General features: G+C 38.8%; 1 protein-coding gene and 1 long non-coding RNA gene across 6 annotated transcripts in view; one reads left to right on the top strand and one right to left on the bottom strand.

The window, feature by feature from the left end:
- Window positions 1–16,652, bottom strand: part of EPHA6 (EPH receptor A6) — a 356,395-nt gene that overhangs the window by 59,020 nt on the left and 280,723 nt on the right. For 4 of the 5 annotated variants that reach the window (XR_014218859.1, XR_014218860.1, XM_082219716.1 and 1 more), the window contains 2 exons: window positions 12,705–12,830; window positions 2,709–2,770 (listed from right to left, as the gene is read on the bottom strand). Coding sequence is in view for 3 of the 5 variants with exons in the window: in XM_082219716.1 (XP_082075842.1) it covers window positions 2,709–2,770; window positions 12,705–12,830 (188 nt within the window). In the remaining 2 variants the exon portion in view is untranslated. The remainder of the gene's footprint in view (window positions 1–2,708; window positions 2,771–12,704; window positions 12,831–16,652) is intronic. The other variant, XM_082219718.1, reaches the window with a different exon arrangement.
- On the top strand, window positions 8,516–15,729 carry LOC309530748. The gene is made up of 2 exons (XR_014218870.1): window positions 8,516–8,661; window positions 15,630–15,729. It is a non-coding gene; the product is annotated as an uncharacterized lncRNA (long non-coding RNA).

Raw genomic sequence — 16,652 nt, 5'->3', positions numbered from 1 at the left:
CTAGCTTTTATATATATTTCTATAAAAGTGCTCAAAGCTACAAAAAAGGCATTATTACATATGAAGAAATATGGGCTTTGTGAAGTCCTTTGAGATCACTAGATAAAAACTCCTTGTAAATTTAACCTTTTATGATGGTTTAGAGACACACTTATACAGTACTTTTTGTACTCTCACAAAGGTATTTCAAAGTTTACTCTTGAAGTAACTAGAAGGAAATCACATTTTTAAAAGAATTAAACATATTTCTTTTAAAATCTTGAGCTTTCAGTCTTTTGATCTGCTGAGTATTAATGTTACTGAGATTAAATATCTACATTCCTTTCAGAATGCATGTAACCTCAATAGACATTGAACTGATAAACCACAACTGAGAAAAGGGAAGCATATAACTAAAGGAAACAATTAATGTGACTGAGAGGTTAATGCTTATTATTGTACCACTGCTCTCTCATGACTCTACCCTTTTCCTAATACAAACATAAATGTCATATTTTAGAAGCAGACATAAGGAAGGCAATGTAGTAAAGAAATCTTGCTATGTGCTGAATATACCTATTTAGAGTGAAATGAGATACAAACTCTTCAACCTTCTGTCATAAAAAAGGAATGAACAGAAGGTAGAAGCATTTGGTATTAGTAAAGATAAAGTAGCAACACGATTTGCAAAAAGTTTATCTACGAGTCTGTTTACAAAATGAACAGTACTATTAATTCCGATCCAGCCTCATATTTTGCCATTATCTCTCTGCCCTTCCAACCACCTATATAATCCAATATATTAAACACTAGGAATTCTTTTGTCATTTTTTCTTTTTGTTATATGACTCTGGTTTTTGTCTCATAGGCCCCAGTTCTTCAGTGCTTCACAGTGAGGCTTCATAAATGATTTTAGGCACTCATCTTCCTTCCTTCCTTCCTTCCTTCCTTCCTTCCTTCCTTCCTTTCTCAAGCTACCTCTGTGCCCTTTCTGCTTCACTATAGTCACTTTGTTTTGCTGCTTACTCATTTTCCCCCACCAATATTTTCAAATGGTATTTCATGCCAACTGATCTGTATTAAATGCACATTATGAATTATTGTACATGTCTTCATTATGTTTTTCTTCTTCAAAAATTAGTTAAGTTCTACCAATTATAGAGCAAGGCTAGTGTGATCCTGTGGATATTTGCAAATGCGTAACGATGAGTACTTTATAAAAATAAAATATAAAAAACACAAAATACCTAGGAAAAATAAGAGCAAAACCAAACCAATAATACCCCCTCCCACAACACTTTTTAAAAGAGAGTATCAGATGTTAGTCAACCAAAGGCCAGGTTGAAAAGTAATGTTTTCTCCTGGCATCTAAAGGTGTATAATGAAGGTGCCAGCTGAACCTCCCCGGGGAGAGCATTCACAAAGGGGGAGCCACTGCAGAAATGCCTATTGTCGTGTTGCCGCCCTCTGGACCTCTTGTGGAGGAGGCATGCGAAGAAGGGTCTCAGATGATGAGCTCAGGGTCTGTGTAGGTTCATATGGAGAGAGATAGTCCTTGAGGTATTGCCATCCTGAGCCGTTTTTAAGGCTTTATAGGTCAAAAGCAGCACTTTGAATTGGACTTAGAAACTATTTGGCTACCAGTGCAGTTAGGCCAGTATCAGTGACAGGACCAGGGCAGAACCGTCTTACCATGGTGAGCAATATGGCTGCTGAATGCTGCACCAGCACAAATTTCAGGATCGTCTTCACAGGCAGCCCTGCTTATAACACGTTACAGTAATGTAACCTAGAGGTTACCAGAGTATAGACAACAGTTGTTAGGCTGTGCCTGTCCAGCTGGGGCACCAGCTGAAGCTGACGGAAGGCACTCCGTGCCACTGAAGCCACTTGAGTCTCAATCAACAGCAAAGAATCCAGAAGCACCTGCATACCTGCTCAGTGCCATCTAGCCTTATAATGTTTCTCCTGAGCCCCACAACAGTGCTCCTCTGTTGGAGCTTTATATGTTCCAAGGCATGTCCTGGTCTTCTTAAACTAACCTGCTGCCTGAACTATTGGGGAAAGACGTCATCCTGTTGCCAGTGTTGAAGTAAGATTCAGCTGCCAGTTCAGGCAGCTTCTGTATGTGAAGTGGGAGAGCAGCACCATCTTGTCCTTCGCCTCAGACAGCAAAATGTCTTGGGGCCACTCTGTGCCATTCCCTATCCACGCTTTTGACATTTATTTAGATCCAGCAACTGAACTTTAGTGGAATACCGTTATAGTCAAGCCACTTCAGTAGTTCCTAATTCAATTTGTTAAATGCAATTAGCCATAAATAATTATAAATCAGCTACTAAACCTGTGCTATACTTCCGTAAGCCAAAAACAAAACTCAACGAAGAAATATTTTTAAATGACTGAGCAAAATGAACAGCTGCCATATGGCAAAGCATTTGCATTTCAATTTATCTTTTTGTTCATAATAACACCATTTGAAATACATTTTGCTAAATATGGGGACTGAACTTGTAGAAGAAATCAATTATATTCTTAAGTCTAAATCTTCTCCTTTTCTGGCTATGCTCTAATGTATCACTGTACCTAAGAAATGCACCCTGGGGAAAATACTTCTCCAACTAAAAATCCATGAATAACATTATGCAAAAATTAATTTGTGATAAATGATTCAAAATCTTTACTTAGAATGGTTTTTATTCATATTTCTTGTGAAAATAACACCTCACCCGTAGAAAGGAGTCAAGGGATCCATTCTCCATGTATTCAACCACAATCATTACTGGTCTGCCTGCAAAGACAGCAAAGGAATGTGTTAGGATTATAGGTATATTAAGGGTTTGTTATAGTTCCAGCTGTTAGGAAAAGATTATTTGCATTAGTAAAATATGTTGCTTATTTCCCAGTCCTCCTCTGTAGCAAAAATGTATCTCATTGTTCTATTATTTCTGAGTAGTTTCTTGGTCATGTTGCTGGATTTACCAAAGGCATTATAATATTTCTGGATTTTTATTTAAATGGCTGAAATCAGAATCTATTATTTATAGCCCAGGTTATTCTTGGTGGATACAACCCTGTGCACTCAAAAAAGGGCTGAGGAGAGGGGGTGTTACTAAGCTATGAATACAACCCTTTTCCCTTAGACTAGAATATATAATTAACATTTGATGTTTGTGACAAGAACATCCAAGTCATTCTAGTACTAATTTACTTTCTGTATTTACTTGACAAGCCTTTTACTGTTTGTGTTCAGCAGTAAGCCATCACTCTAAAATTACCTAGAAGAAATAACCCAATTTGCATGCTAATCAGGGTATTCCATCAGATGTTATTTAGATAATGCTAATAATACAAAGGCGTGAATAATATATGCAGAAATACTGTAATGAATCATCTTGCATGCAAGACAGGAAAGAATATAATAAAACAACAAACACATTTTGTGCGAATGCCTGTATTGGTTCCATTTGTAACAAATACCAGATAAAATGATAGACGGAATAAAGAAACACAGGTACTTGAGAAGAACCTTGTCTACATCTTGCCTGTTATTATTTTTCATTCTTTCTCCTGCCAACATAGCATAATCAGATAGATAGCATAATCAGAACTGCACACAGTAGTCATGATGCAGCTCTCCTGAAGACTAACAAAATGGCTTTACAGTATAATACTTTCAGCAATTTCTGTCTGTTAAACTTTCTTTGGACAGAAATTCATGGATGAACAAATGGGCACCCAGTTGGAACTAGTGGACATTCATGCAATGAAACGGAGAAATATAATTTAAGACATTGTGAATATGAAAGGACAGACCAGTTCAAACCACCTATCTGCAGTGCTGGACAGGGCAGAAGTATCCCTCCACTCAGCTTGTCCTCTGCCACCAGGGCAGCTCCACTGTTGGCAAGGAAGCTCTTCTAGTGAGTGCCCTATGTGCCAGCCTAAATAGCAGTAGCCAGCAGACAGGCCCCAAAACAGGGATTTTTGGTGGTGTGTGTGAGAGAGAGGGCAGAGCTGGGCTGCCACAGGCATTGCTGTATCCTGCAGCAGCCTTGTGGCACAGCAAAAGGACATTTTCCCACGTGCCCCCCATCATTTTCTACCCTTGGTGAGGAGGCATATCCGTTTCAGTAACATTGGGTTTTGTCAGTGAAATAGTTGTGAGAACATCTTCAAGTGAACATTCTACTGTCTTTTAATTTAGAAATACAGGATATCGTATTATGTCAGCAAAATGGCTGGCTTTACAGCATGCAAAGCACACAAAGAGCCAAATATATTAGAGAGCTTCCTAAAGGGTTCATAGGGAAAGATTCTCTTTACATTCCATGGTTACAGGACAGAGGCTGTTATCTAGAAAGACTGGTTGGCAGGCATTGCTCCCATAGATAACAACAGCTTGCCCAACTGAACTCAACGGGAGCTGTGGACTTACATGGAAGATCAGCTGTCTATAAACATATTATTATTGTGAACCATTATGATATTTTATAATAAATGAGACAAGAAAGTAAACAGGCTACCATCAGGCAAATGGTTGAAGTGGTGTAAACCTGCTCCTGTTCACTGACCTTCACTCTAACCTGGAGAAAGATATATCTGTACTCCATTACAATTAGAATAAAGGGAGATAAATTCCCTGTTTACACAAACACCATGTAGAGACTTAAAGAGGTAGGAGGGAAATCAGGATCAGAGCAGAATATTTAGCCCCTGAGATAAATATAAACCTCCATCACACATTGGAGGGGGGGATAGGTTTGTACCCACTGTCTCCTCTGTCGATCAGCATGCAATCAGTGGGCAGTTTGAATTGAACTAACACTTTCTTTGTGTGTTTGAGGACCCTGAAAAAGCAGGGATACAGCTGCAATCTACAGAATGAATGCCAGTGCAAATGAACATTTTTAACAATGGGCAGGATGACTGTAATAAAAATCTGTCTGAATAATTACCCCTGAGGGCCTTATAGAATAGCACGCCCTGTGGTGGCACATCCAATATCCAAAAATGTAATGTCGGTAATGTGCCTATCTAAATTATTCATTTTCTTAAAAGAGCAAAGGATGAAAATACTGCTTCTCATAAATTGGTCATTGCAACTGCTAACAATACAACCTACTGGCCCTCTTACCACCTGGGCTTATGCGATTTCTATTGTGGGATTCAGAGAAAGTGAACAACTAGATAAGAGCACCATGTGCAGATGCTTGTCCTTTAATATATGCAATATAAACCATCTATTTATAAAATAAACCAGGTTTTTATTTTATACTTTTAGACTGCTGTTGGCATCCATTTATCTTGAGAGACAATGAGGTACTCCTCTGGAGGTGAAGTCAAACTGCTGCATTAGCAGCACTAAAGTAACCTGCCTGGAGCGCAAGCCCGGGCACTATATATGGAGGTCCAGGGCTGTGCAGCGGTAATCCTGAACATAAGTACTAAGGAGTAAGCCCCTCAAATGTACTTCTGAATAAAGTTGCATAGGACTATGCTGTACAAACACAATCCAGCCAAAGTCAATGTTTGGAAATCAAATTGATTTGAATTGGAGGAAGTGGGCGTCAGAGACACTTGAAGTTGCTTAACTCTAGTGGATTGTACCCTTAGTTATTTTAAAAGCAAGAATGATAGAACTATCAAGTGCCATTCAGAATCATGTAATTCTTTTAAATATAAGAGCTATTTTATTTTCAATTCACACACACACACACACACACACACACAAATAAAATTTAATTTAATTTCTATTTTTTATCACAGCAAAGGATTTTGACAGTGTGTAATTTAATTGAATGGTAGAATGATGAACGAGAATGGTGGCAAGATATTCAGAACACTTTTCCTGTCATTTTAAATACTGAAGCAAAGTCCATGCTAATGAAATTTTTAAAGTATCAAATTAATCTCCCCCAAATAATAATACATTCAGTGCACACTAATTTCTACAGATTTTGTTTATAATGAAATGCTGAAAAATATGCAAAAGAAATAGGTATAGTAAATGCACATTATATACCCACCACCTTAAATACACAAATGCATACATACATACAGCAGAAAAACAGAAACTGGGGCTATAAAATGGTTCAGTTTAAAGAGAGAGTGAGAACTGTTTTTTTTTTTTTAACCAGATGGTCTGTGTCTTAAAATACCCGAATATAGATAGCTACCCCGTACTCAAGCTGAGAAGCTGAAGTTATGCTTCATCTTGTTCAAGCCAGGTGATCTATGGGCTGGCTTTCCTGCCCTTAGACCTATGTCTGTTGAGAGTATCTGGCTGGGGGCAACAATTTGAAGGTGTTTTCAGCTGTGAAATATATGCAAACTATTTATGCATTTGTCTTAGGCTGATGGCTTTTTCAGTGGTGGCCTCCTAATTATATAATATGGCTCTCATGCCTCCTCCTTTACTGCGTTTAAAACTACTTTTGATATGTTTACATTTTGATCTCTTTATGTATTTTTGTTAGCTGTTTTGTGTTACCGATGTTTACAGTTCATTTTAAAAATCTGTCAGTGTAGATTTTAAATTGTTGATTAATCATAGGGTTGGAAGGGACCCCGAGTATCATCTAGTCCAACCCCCTCCATTGCAGGAATACCCCCTTACTGGGATCAAACCTGCAGCCATAGCATTATCAGCAGCATGCTCTAACATACCCTCTACCATTTCTCTGATGAAAATAGGGATGTCCCATTCCATAATGATAACTTCACTATTTCTACCCCACACATCTGACTGGGCTGCCCCAGCCACTCTGGGCAGCTTCCAACATATATAAAAACATAATAAAACATTAAACATTAAAAATATATATCTCTATACAGGATTGCCTTCAGATGGCTAAGGGGTTGGATAACTCCATACCTTCCAACATTTAGCCAGTGAAAATAGAGACATCCTAAGGAAAAGTGGGACATTCCGGGATCAAATCAGAAACTGGGACGGCTTCTCTAAATCAGAGATGTCCCTGGAAAACAGGGAAACTTGGAGGGTCTCCTCTAACTAAATGAGCTTACATGGCTGTTTTCGTACACTGCTTTGTGAAGGCACTTGTCCTGAAAGGTGGGAGATCTCACTGTTAAAAAAAATCAAATCAATTCTTACCTCATCACAGTGGTTATGCTCTGATGTGCATAACTCTTAATTCAGGTGTAAATTAGTATGATAGGATTTTCTACACTTAGATGCTTGATCTTCTGTGTTACTACATACATAGCGCAAACTTCTTCTGCTACCTATTTTTAAGGGTGGTGATGTTTGAGGGCCTTTATCAATTGGTAAGCTTCCACATGTTCTCCACATTGTTGGGCGGCTTCATGTATTAGTAATTCATAGTTGGTGATATTAAGTGGCAAAGTCATTCATCCAAGCTGCAACGTTTCATGGCTAAAGTAGTCTTTTTAGGAATGAAAATACTTTCACTTTTTTCAGATTTTGCAGTCCAGGATTTAAATACATGTAGTTTTGTGAGATCTTTCTTTCCTTCCTTCTCTCTCTCTCTCTCTCTCTCTCTCTCTCTCTCAGAGAGATTCTTTTTATCAGTCTCCAATATCTGCAGAGTGATGACAGGCTGCATGTGAATATGCCCTTAATCTTGCTTTTACACCATACGGTTAATACTTTTTACAGCTATTGTCACATCACAGGGACAATATGCACATACAACTAACAAGACACATTTTAACAAAGTAATAAATGTGCATAGAGAAGTGTAGAGAATTTCAGCTGTGCACAAAAAAGGGTTTTAACTTTCACAGGCAAAGAAACCTAAAAAAGATAGGCAAATGTTTTATTAGAAATAATACATATATACAGTCGTACCTCGGTTCTTGAACAGAATGTGTTCCGGGAGTCCGTTCGACTTCCGGAACTGTTTGAAAACCAAGACACGGCTTCCGATTGGCTGTAGGAGCATCCTGCAGCCAATCGGAAGCCACAGAAGCCGCGCCGGACGTTCGGCTTCCAAAAATCATTCGAAAACTTACTTCTGGTTTTCAATCACTCGGGAGCTAAAACATTCCAAGGTGTTCAGCAACCAAGGTACGACTGTATCTTGAAACCTTTGAGAACACTATCCTTATCACTATGAGCCTCTTTAAATAAATAAATAAAACTAACTGCAAAACAAAAACGAACCTTTCTTTCCATAAATGAAAAACCATACTCCAGCAGTGTATGGAGGATATTTATTTTTTGTCTATGCTGAAGTCTCAAGGTGAGAAATAATAAAACATTCAATGCGATATAAGCAATCGAACTTATAAATCTCAATGAACCAACTGCTAGGTAGAAACATTATCTTCACTCCAGAGGAATAGAAGGAAATATTTTTAATTTTGCTGTGTGCTATTCTACAGCTTTAACTGTAACGCCTCCTGAAGTCTGATGATGCAGTATAGAAATTCATTCATAATAAATAATTAACACAGCAATGCACCCTCCCTCCCTCTTGTGCTGGGCTGTGGGGATTGGACTGAGCACAGGTGTCCTTTTGCCCAGCTCTGCCAGCTTCCTGCTAGGCGCCGCTGACAAGAGTGAGAGAAGCTGCATTCCCTATGGTATGGAGCTCCCGCTTCTGCCTGCCAAATGTGCAGATGGGCAAAAGTGCTGTCAACAAGATGGCTACCAGTGACAGGCAGTGGAAGGGCCCCAAACCAGGTGTTCCAGAGGTGAGAAGGAGCAGGGATGCAGTCTGTCTAGGATCTGTTGGATCCAAAGCTGGTCCTATTGCCGTCACATTGGGCCTGATCCAGACCTGAGCATGGCACTCATCCTGTCATTTTCTTTCCCAGTCACTGTGCACAGCAGAGGTGCACATGGGGCAGTGGCCCCACAGCCTCCTAAAGCCATACCAGCTGGTGGCAGAGGTTTGAATTGTTTCCTAATTGGGTATTTTTGAGGGGGAGTTATGAGCAAGAATAATGTTATACAAACAAGTACACCAAGTTTTCTCATGTCATTGTATATTACAAAAATAGCATAATAAATGTGGAAAGATATCTACAACATATGTTTCATTATTAGTGGTCAATGTAGAAGTTCTTGGTTTATGAGTTTGTTTAAATAATTAGGAAGAAGAAGAAAAAGGGGAGAAAGGAAAAAAAGAGAGGAGAGGGGAGTAGCAACTGACTGGGGTAATTATAAATAAACAAGTAACTAGGCTAGAGTGACAACAAAACAATACAATAGCAACAATGGTTATCTGTACCGCATCTTAGTACATTGAAGAAATGGGTAAATTTCCCTCATGCTGAACTGATCACTGAAAGTCACCCAGTGGCTTGATGTGCACATCATGTTAAGCCCTAGTTAAGAACAAACTAGTTTACTGCAAACATGCAGGGTGCTGGTGAAACATTGTTGAAATAGTCTTGCTCCACTCTTCCCCCAGTTTTTCTGCTCCAGTACCAAAGATGAAAGAAGCTAGAGCCTGGCTTGTTGTAATGTATGAACAGCTCGTTATTTGTTTGGAAACACAGTAGGCATTCGAAAGAATGTAGATATTCTCTTTAGGCTTTGCACAGCTATGTGAATACATTTATGTTACCTTCATGCTCAGAAATAATTTTTTTGTCTAGTCTATATTTTCAAAGTCATTTTAAGCAGAAACAGGCATTTGACTGATCTGCTCCATACTTTACACTGATGTTTGCTGAATTATATACATTACTCAAGTATGAATGTTGAACATTTATATCAAACAAGGATTTTTATATGTAACTGACCAAAAATTTAGAGAAACAGGAAAATGACTCTTGTGGAGTACAACTATAACAGCTGCAGAGCTTTCACCATTACTGAATGTTTCTGACTGAATGTTTCTCTGTTCTATCTGTATGCTTACTATGGAAAACACAGTCTCTAGCTTTCTGCTCTCTGCCTCTGTTGTCTATGGGACTTACTTGGATTAATTACCCTGGGCAGGAAACAGACCAAACTCTTAATCCACTTCAAGATGTCATAAGTCCACCAATTTCACAACATAAACCACAATCTTGTCTCCCTTGGTTCAGTTTTAAGTGCAGCCATTAGCCATATCTCTTTACTGTGTATCACAAAATCCATTCTACCCTCTTTCCTTCTGTTCTGTCATTCTCTACTTGAATGTTGTTAAGGAGGAAATTTAGTAGCCCTTCCTTTGGTATTATTTTATTTTATTTCTCCAATATAAGATATTACCTCTATGTAAAAGTGATTATTAAGGCACATCTTCAAAATGGACACATAATAAAAATTTGCAGTATGTATATGCCTTTATTGCTTTGTTTCACTCCAAATAAATTATCCCAACTAATACAGCTATGAGTTCAATTCTGCACAAGCAGAGTGTTTTTCCACCCAGAAAATACTTACTAAAAACAGGAAAATATGAAAGTTTCTTTTACCAAGATATAATTAAAACAAGATTATTGAACCTTAAAAGTGCTACATTTGAACATATTTCAACACATGCCCAGGATGCACATTGTTTGAAACAGATATGATGCCTAAAATCATTTCCTGACCTCTGAGACTGTGGTTCAGGATCACAGAGAGACCCTAACATAATGGATGCAATCCACATGCTTGAAAAGTTAAAGTGGGAAGGAGATCAAACTAAGGTCCGGGGGCCAGATCCGGCCCAATCACCTTCTAAATTCGGCCCGTGGACGGTCTGGGAATCAGTGTGTTTTTACATGAGTAGAATGTGTCCTTTTATTTAAAATGAATCTCTGGGTTATTTGAGGGGCATAGGAATTCGTTCATCTCTCCCCCCCCAAAAAAAATATAGTCTGGCCCACCATAAGGTCTGAGGGACAGTGGATTGGCCCCCTGCTGAAAAAGTTTGCTGACCCCTGACGTAAACAGTGTAAACAGGTTGTCAGCAGTATTAGAACTAACAGTGCCTGCTACCTTTTGACAGGGAGCGTGCTGTGGTTCTCAACCACCTCATGCAGCAAGAGGCGTCAGGTGACAGTGATTCTTCTTCCTTGCAGTACCCATCTGCACACCTGGGCATAGATTTGATGAGCAGCCCAGGTATGCAGACCAATGGTTGTGCATGGATTACTTTTGTAGACTCAGCATGGCTGTCTTTACTTTAAAATGGTCTTTACTACAGTTACAAAGGAAGGAACTAAAATCTGGATGCCCCCCGTCATGTACATTTATTATTAAAATATACAATGCTGTATTCTGCATTTTTATTATGTAAATATGACCAAGGGGAATGAATTAATGATGTTTTGGTTTTTAAAAAAATACATATTCGGGTATTTTAAAGTGAGGATAAACAGATTTGATGAAGAAAACCTTATCCAGGCTAAAAAAAAAATTACACTAGGATATTGCAAATTGTACTTGAATTTCAGAATGAATAATTGCTCCCTTATGGTAGTTACAGAATATTTTTTCCAGGAAGTATTTGTTAATTCAATCTATTCTTAATTGTCAGTTTATACAGCATAAGAATAATCCATTTATGTTGTGGAAGAGTAATGACCTCTCAGGTGCATATGGAAATTTCCTTTTAATACTATTCTGGTTGAAAGTAAAGAAAGTAAAGCAATACTTTCATGCATAGAAATTAATATGTAATGATTTGAAGTGCTCTGACTATATTTTGTTTTACTCTGGTGTAGGCTGCACACCAGAGGGTTGTATAAGGTTGTACAAAGTACCGTATTTTTCGGCCCACAGGGCGCACCAGCCCATAGGGCGCACCTAGTTTTTTGCTCAGCGCACCTGGGCTTCGGGGTGCAGGCAGCTCTGCGCAAGCCGTGGGAGGGCTCCCGCGGCTTGCGCAGAGCTACCCGAAGCCCAGGCGCGACTGCTCAGCGCGCCCAGGCTTCAGGGTGCAGGCAGCTCTCCACAAGCCATGGGAGCCCAGCGGGAACTCCCGCGGACTCCCAAGGCTTGCGGATAGTTTCCTGAAGCCTGGAGAGTGAGAAGGGTTGGTGCGCATCGACCCCTCTCGCTCTCCAGGCTTCAGCGAAAGCCTGCATTTGCCCCATAGGATGCACACACATTTCCCCTTCATTTTTGGAGGGGAAAAAGTGCGTCTTATGGGGTGAAAAATACGGTGTTTTAATACTATAGCAGATTCCAAACAAATTTCACACGGCTATTTTGAACAATACGAAAATCATTGGTATGTTGTATACACATTGTGATTGCACAATGCTAAATTATATTCAAGTGTTTATCTAAATTACTAGCTGCTATCGCCTTTTACCATTTCAGATTCACTGTTGTTTTGACGTTATCTTTAGTTTTGTCATACTTATTTGGGCTCTACTGCATTTCTGATAAATTATAAACTTTGCTCACTGTGACATAAACTTCTCCACTGCATACCTTGCAACTGTCCTGATTTTAAGCAGGACATCTCAGAATCACAGAATGTCCCTTTTTTTGTCTGGCGCTCTGGTGCGAGTCCTCAAGCCAGAGTGCCAGACCAAAAGATGTGCCCTCCGGCACACGTCAGCAGGGTTGCACCAGAGTGCTGGACTGGAAGGCACTCTGGCATGACAATCCTGACACCCCAATTTTGGGGACAAAAATGTTGGAGGGTATGCCATTGCTACTTGTTTGATCTGTAACAAGAGTGAAATAGCAAGTATCTATTTAGCAAAATATGTATCATGTAACATAAATGCACTGTATTCCTCATTTTGGTCCCAAGAACCAAAGCTTTCTATCCAGTGCTTGAATGTTCACATGGAATACCTACCAGAAGAAATCCTGGGGGGCAAAGATCCTCCCCCTGACAGAGGATGTGGGGCTGGAATGTTATTTAAAAATCCTTCCCTCAGGAATCTTGGGCAAAGAGACTGCACCCCAATGGTCGGGAAGGATCCTTATAAAAGATAAAAATTGTCATTAATTATACAGACAGTTATTTTAATTGCTGAACAGAAGGTGTTGGTTGCAAAGAGAAAAATAAAGCCCATGACAATATTGTTAAATATTAATTTGTAACCAGTTTGTGGTTGAACAAAAAGCTGGTAAGCTTCTGGATTGAATAGAAATGCTATTCAAAGGATGCCTTCACAATGAAATTTACTTCTGAGTACGGGATTGCTCTAAAACTTTTCCAATAATAAAAGGACACACATTTTAAATGAAGAAAATGTAAAATTTGTAATAATGATTTTGATATCAAAGAGAAAAACAACTACCAGACTTTTAGAAGACATCTGAAGGCAGCTCTGTTTAGGGAAGCTTTTAATGTTTAACAGAGTATTGTATTTTAATATTTTGTTGGAAGGCACCCAGAGTGGCTGGGGAAACCCAGCCAGATGGGCGGGGTATAAATTTATTATTATTATTATTATTATTATTATTATTATTATTATTATTATTATTATTTATTACTACCCCGGCCATCTGAATGAGTTGTCCCAGCCACTAGGACTGGCTTCAAACAAATATAAAAGTACTGATGTTACCAACACCAGGACTATTATCAATAAAGTATAATTTGGCCCTTAATGTCAGTGCTTTGGGTTTTTATGAGAAAGCACATGGGGACCTGGGAGGAGGGCAGACAATAATATTTGTACTATAAATCCACTGATAATATACTGTAAAAATATCTGTATTATAAATCCATTAAAATGTTAACAGATACATTGTGTTATTTCTCTTTTCATTAAATCCCATCAAGACAGACTCTTCATGGCTTTTGCAACTATGGAAAGGTTGTGTATGAAGCCTGAGTTGGAACAATGATTGAATGAATTTCAAATTTCAGTAAATAGAAATATTAACTTTTATGAACAAAGTATCATGCAGTTCAAACCCTACTAAAAATTCAGCAGAAGTCCTATGTACAGCATCAGCCTTCTGTTTTTAAAATAAATTGAGATATATACTTGAAATTACTACACAAAACTACTTTAGGAAGTACTTGTTTCAGACGTGTATATTCAGCTGGCATATACTTAAGCTTCTGTCAGGGTGTGGGATGAGGAGAGAACGACTACAAGTATGAAGAAGTGCCTTGCCAGGAAGCTTAATAATATGTTTTGCTAACTCTGCCTCACACTTCCATTATTTTTAGAACGAACTGCATGCTTGCTCCTCAGAGACAGACAACACCTGCCTCTCATTATAATCAGAAAATAAACAGGTTCCTTAATCTTCATGGGATGTAATTTTGTAGTGATTAACAGAAATGCAGAAAACCCCCAGAAAGAAAATTCAGATAAAACATAGTTCATTTATATCTTTTTAAGTTTACTTAGGTACAACAACAAAAAGTAATGTTGGTGCTATGTAAACTTAGAAAGATATAAATAAATAAAATAAATCACCCACTCACTGATTTTCATTGCCAAAGCCTCATTATCCTTTGCTAATATATGCTTCACTTCTAGCTTTCGGTGTGAGACATAAACAGTATATATTTGAACAAACAAAGCGTGCTGGGCTTTTATTGTATATCTCAGAGAACATCAGGCCCAGACTACCCACTACATAAATCCACTTAACAAGAACTTGCTAATACTGAGATGAGGAAAAGTAAGGATCAGAAACGGGCACTTTCCCTCACTCTAATCACCCCACCCACCCCCAGCAATGGAGTTTGAAAAGCTCAATTTCCTAGAAGGGATGACTTAAAGTGGAAAAACAGTAATTCAAGAAAGGGTTAAATGCTATATTCCCCACTGCTGCTTCTACACTACAAATGTATGACACTTACCTAAACCAGTCTACTGCTATACACATTTCCATTTAACATACTGCTTGTAGTGCTGTAAATTACCATTTACATATACATTTGAGAGTCTATAACAAAACCAAGGATGTTGTTTTAGTAATAAATCAATTAAACATAAAGGGTTAAGTAATGTTCACCTAACTGAGCCAAGCTTTAAATACTTACGGAATTTTTCTTAGGAAGCCTTTGCAAGACTGAGGTTATGAATTGCTCATTAAGCTAACTTAGATGGGGGAAGCTCTAAAATTCCAGTTGATCCATTTTTGAAAAATATTTGGGGTCAGGAGCTCTCTGGTGTACCCGGAAAGTGGAACTGAGGATAGGCTTCCTTGGTAGGCCCTGCCAGGCACTGGGGTCACTGCAGCCGCACAAAGATGCTGCTTGCTCACACTGGGCCCTTTGATTATCCAATTCGGTCCTTGGGAGGGTCTACACTCATGTTTTTAACGTTAAGTACGGGTTAAGGAAGGGTTGTGGTTAACAAAGAGGCACAAATGGTGCATTGCTTTTAAAGTTTGTAATGCGTTGTTAAAATGTGACACCAGAGGGTGTTGCAGAGCAACCAGCAGCTTTTTGACGGAAATAAACCCAACAACAAGGTAAGAAAAACAATTTAAATTACAAGTATGCCCTGTGGCATTTAAAAATGATATATCTAATATCGTTCTAATAACGTTAAACAGCCCTTGTCTACTTCTGTACTATTGCACAGCCTTACAATTGGAGAGATCCTTTTTGTTCTTACCACCCTGAAGAATTTGGTGTCCTCATCAAACATGATCACTTCACTGCTAACACCAAACTGCATGTATGAACAAATTACAAAGCACTGGTACCAACACTGATCCTTTGAGGAACCCACTTCTTGCATCCCTTCAGTGAGAGAACTAGTCATTTATTCCTACTTTCTGCTATCTGTTTTTTTTTAACCAGTTAATGATCCAGAAGAGAACCTGTCCTCTTATCCCATGACACCTAAGCTTATTCAGATAATCTCAGACAGACAGATGGAGAAAGAAAGAAAGAAAGAAAGAAAGAAAGAAAGAAAGAAAGAAAGGTATTTGGTGAGTGACTTTATTAAATAATCTACATAATTGCTGCCTTTTCTGTAGAAATAAATGCTGCTAAAGGTGTATAATGAAGGTGCCAGCCAAACCTCCCTGGAGAGAGCATTACACAAATGGGGAGCCACTGCAGAAAAGGGCTGTTCTTGTGTTGTCATCCTGTAGGCCTCTCATGTAGAAGGCACACAAAGGAGGGTCTCAGAGGATGATCTCAGGGTCTGCGTAGGTTCATATGGACAGAGACAGTCCTTGAGGTATTGTGGTCTTGAGCCATTTAAGGCACTGTTTAAGTGTGAAAAGTGTGCCATCAGTTACATGTAGATCTTACTGATTTTCTTGCATATAACAGTAAGCAGGCTACTATTTTAGATTTCAGAAGAGTGCAGGTTGAAGGTTTCATTCGCTCTTTGTGTAAAACCCATGCGCACGACAAGAATGTAATGAACAAAAATCTGACAAGCATGATGATATATGGCTAAACAGAGGACTCTTTGATCCCCATGAGAGTAAATTACAGGATTATTGCCAAAAGGAGTAGTAAAGCATGACCACCATTTCCAAATGATGTCTGAAGGGACGTTTTAAGTAACAAACAAGAAGATTTTTTGGGGGAGGATTTGGGTATGCCCCTGACTTGCCTATCTAATCTGAGACTGAGAAAGAGGACCTATTTTCTATCTACAGCATTAACCTTTCACATATTGTTTGTCCTATGAAAAACGCAGGCTGGTATTACAGTAGTACCTTGGGTTACGAACTTCATTCGTTCTGGAGGTCCGCTCATAACCCGAAACTGTTCTTAACCTGAGGTGCGCTTTCGCTAATGGGGCCTCCCGCTGCCACTGCGCTGCTGGTTCGTGATTTCCGTTCTCATCCTGGGGCAAAGTTCACA

Source organism: Podarcis vaucheri (genome assembly GCF_965113315.1).
Source record: "Podarcis vaucheri genome assembly, chromosome: 4".
NCBI classification, from domain to species: Eukaryota; Metazoa; Chordata; class Lepidosauria; order Squamata; family Lacertidae; genus Podarcis; species Podarcis vaucheri.
The sequence above is the reverse complement of the archived record's forward strand: the minus strand, read 5'-3'. Positions and strand labels throughout refer to the sequence as shown.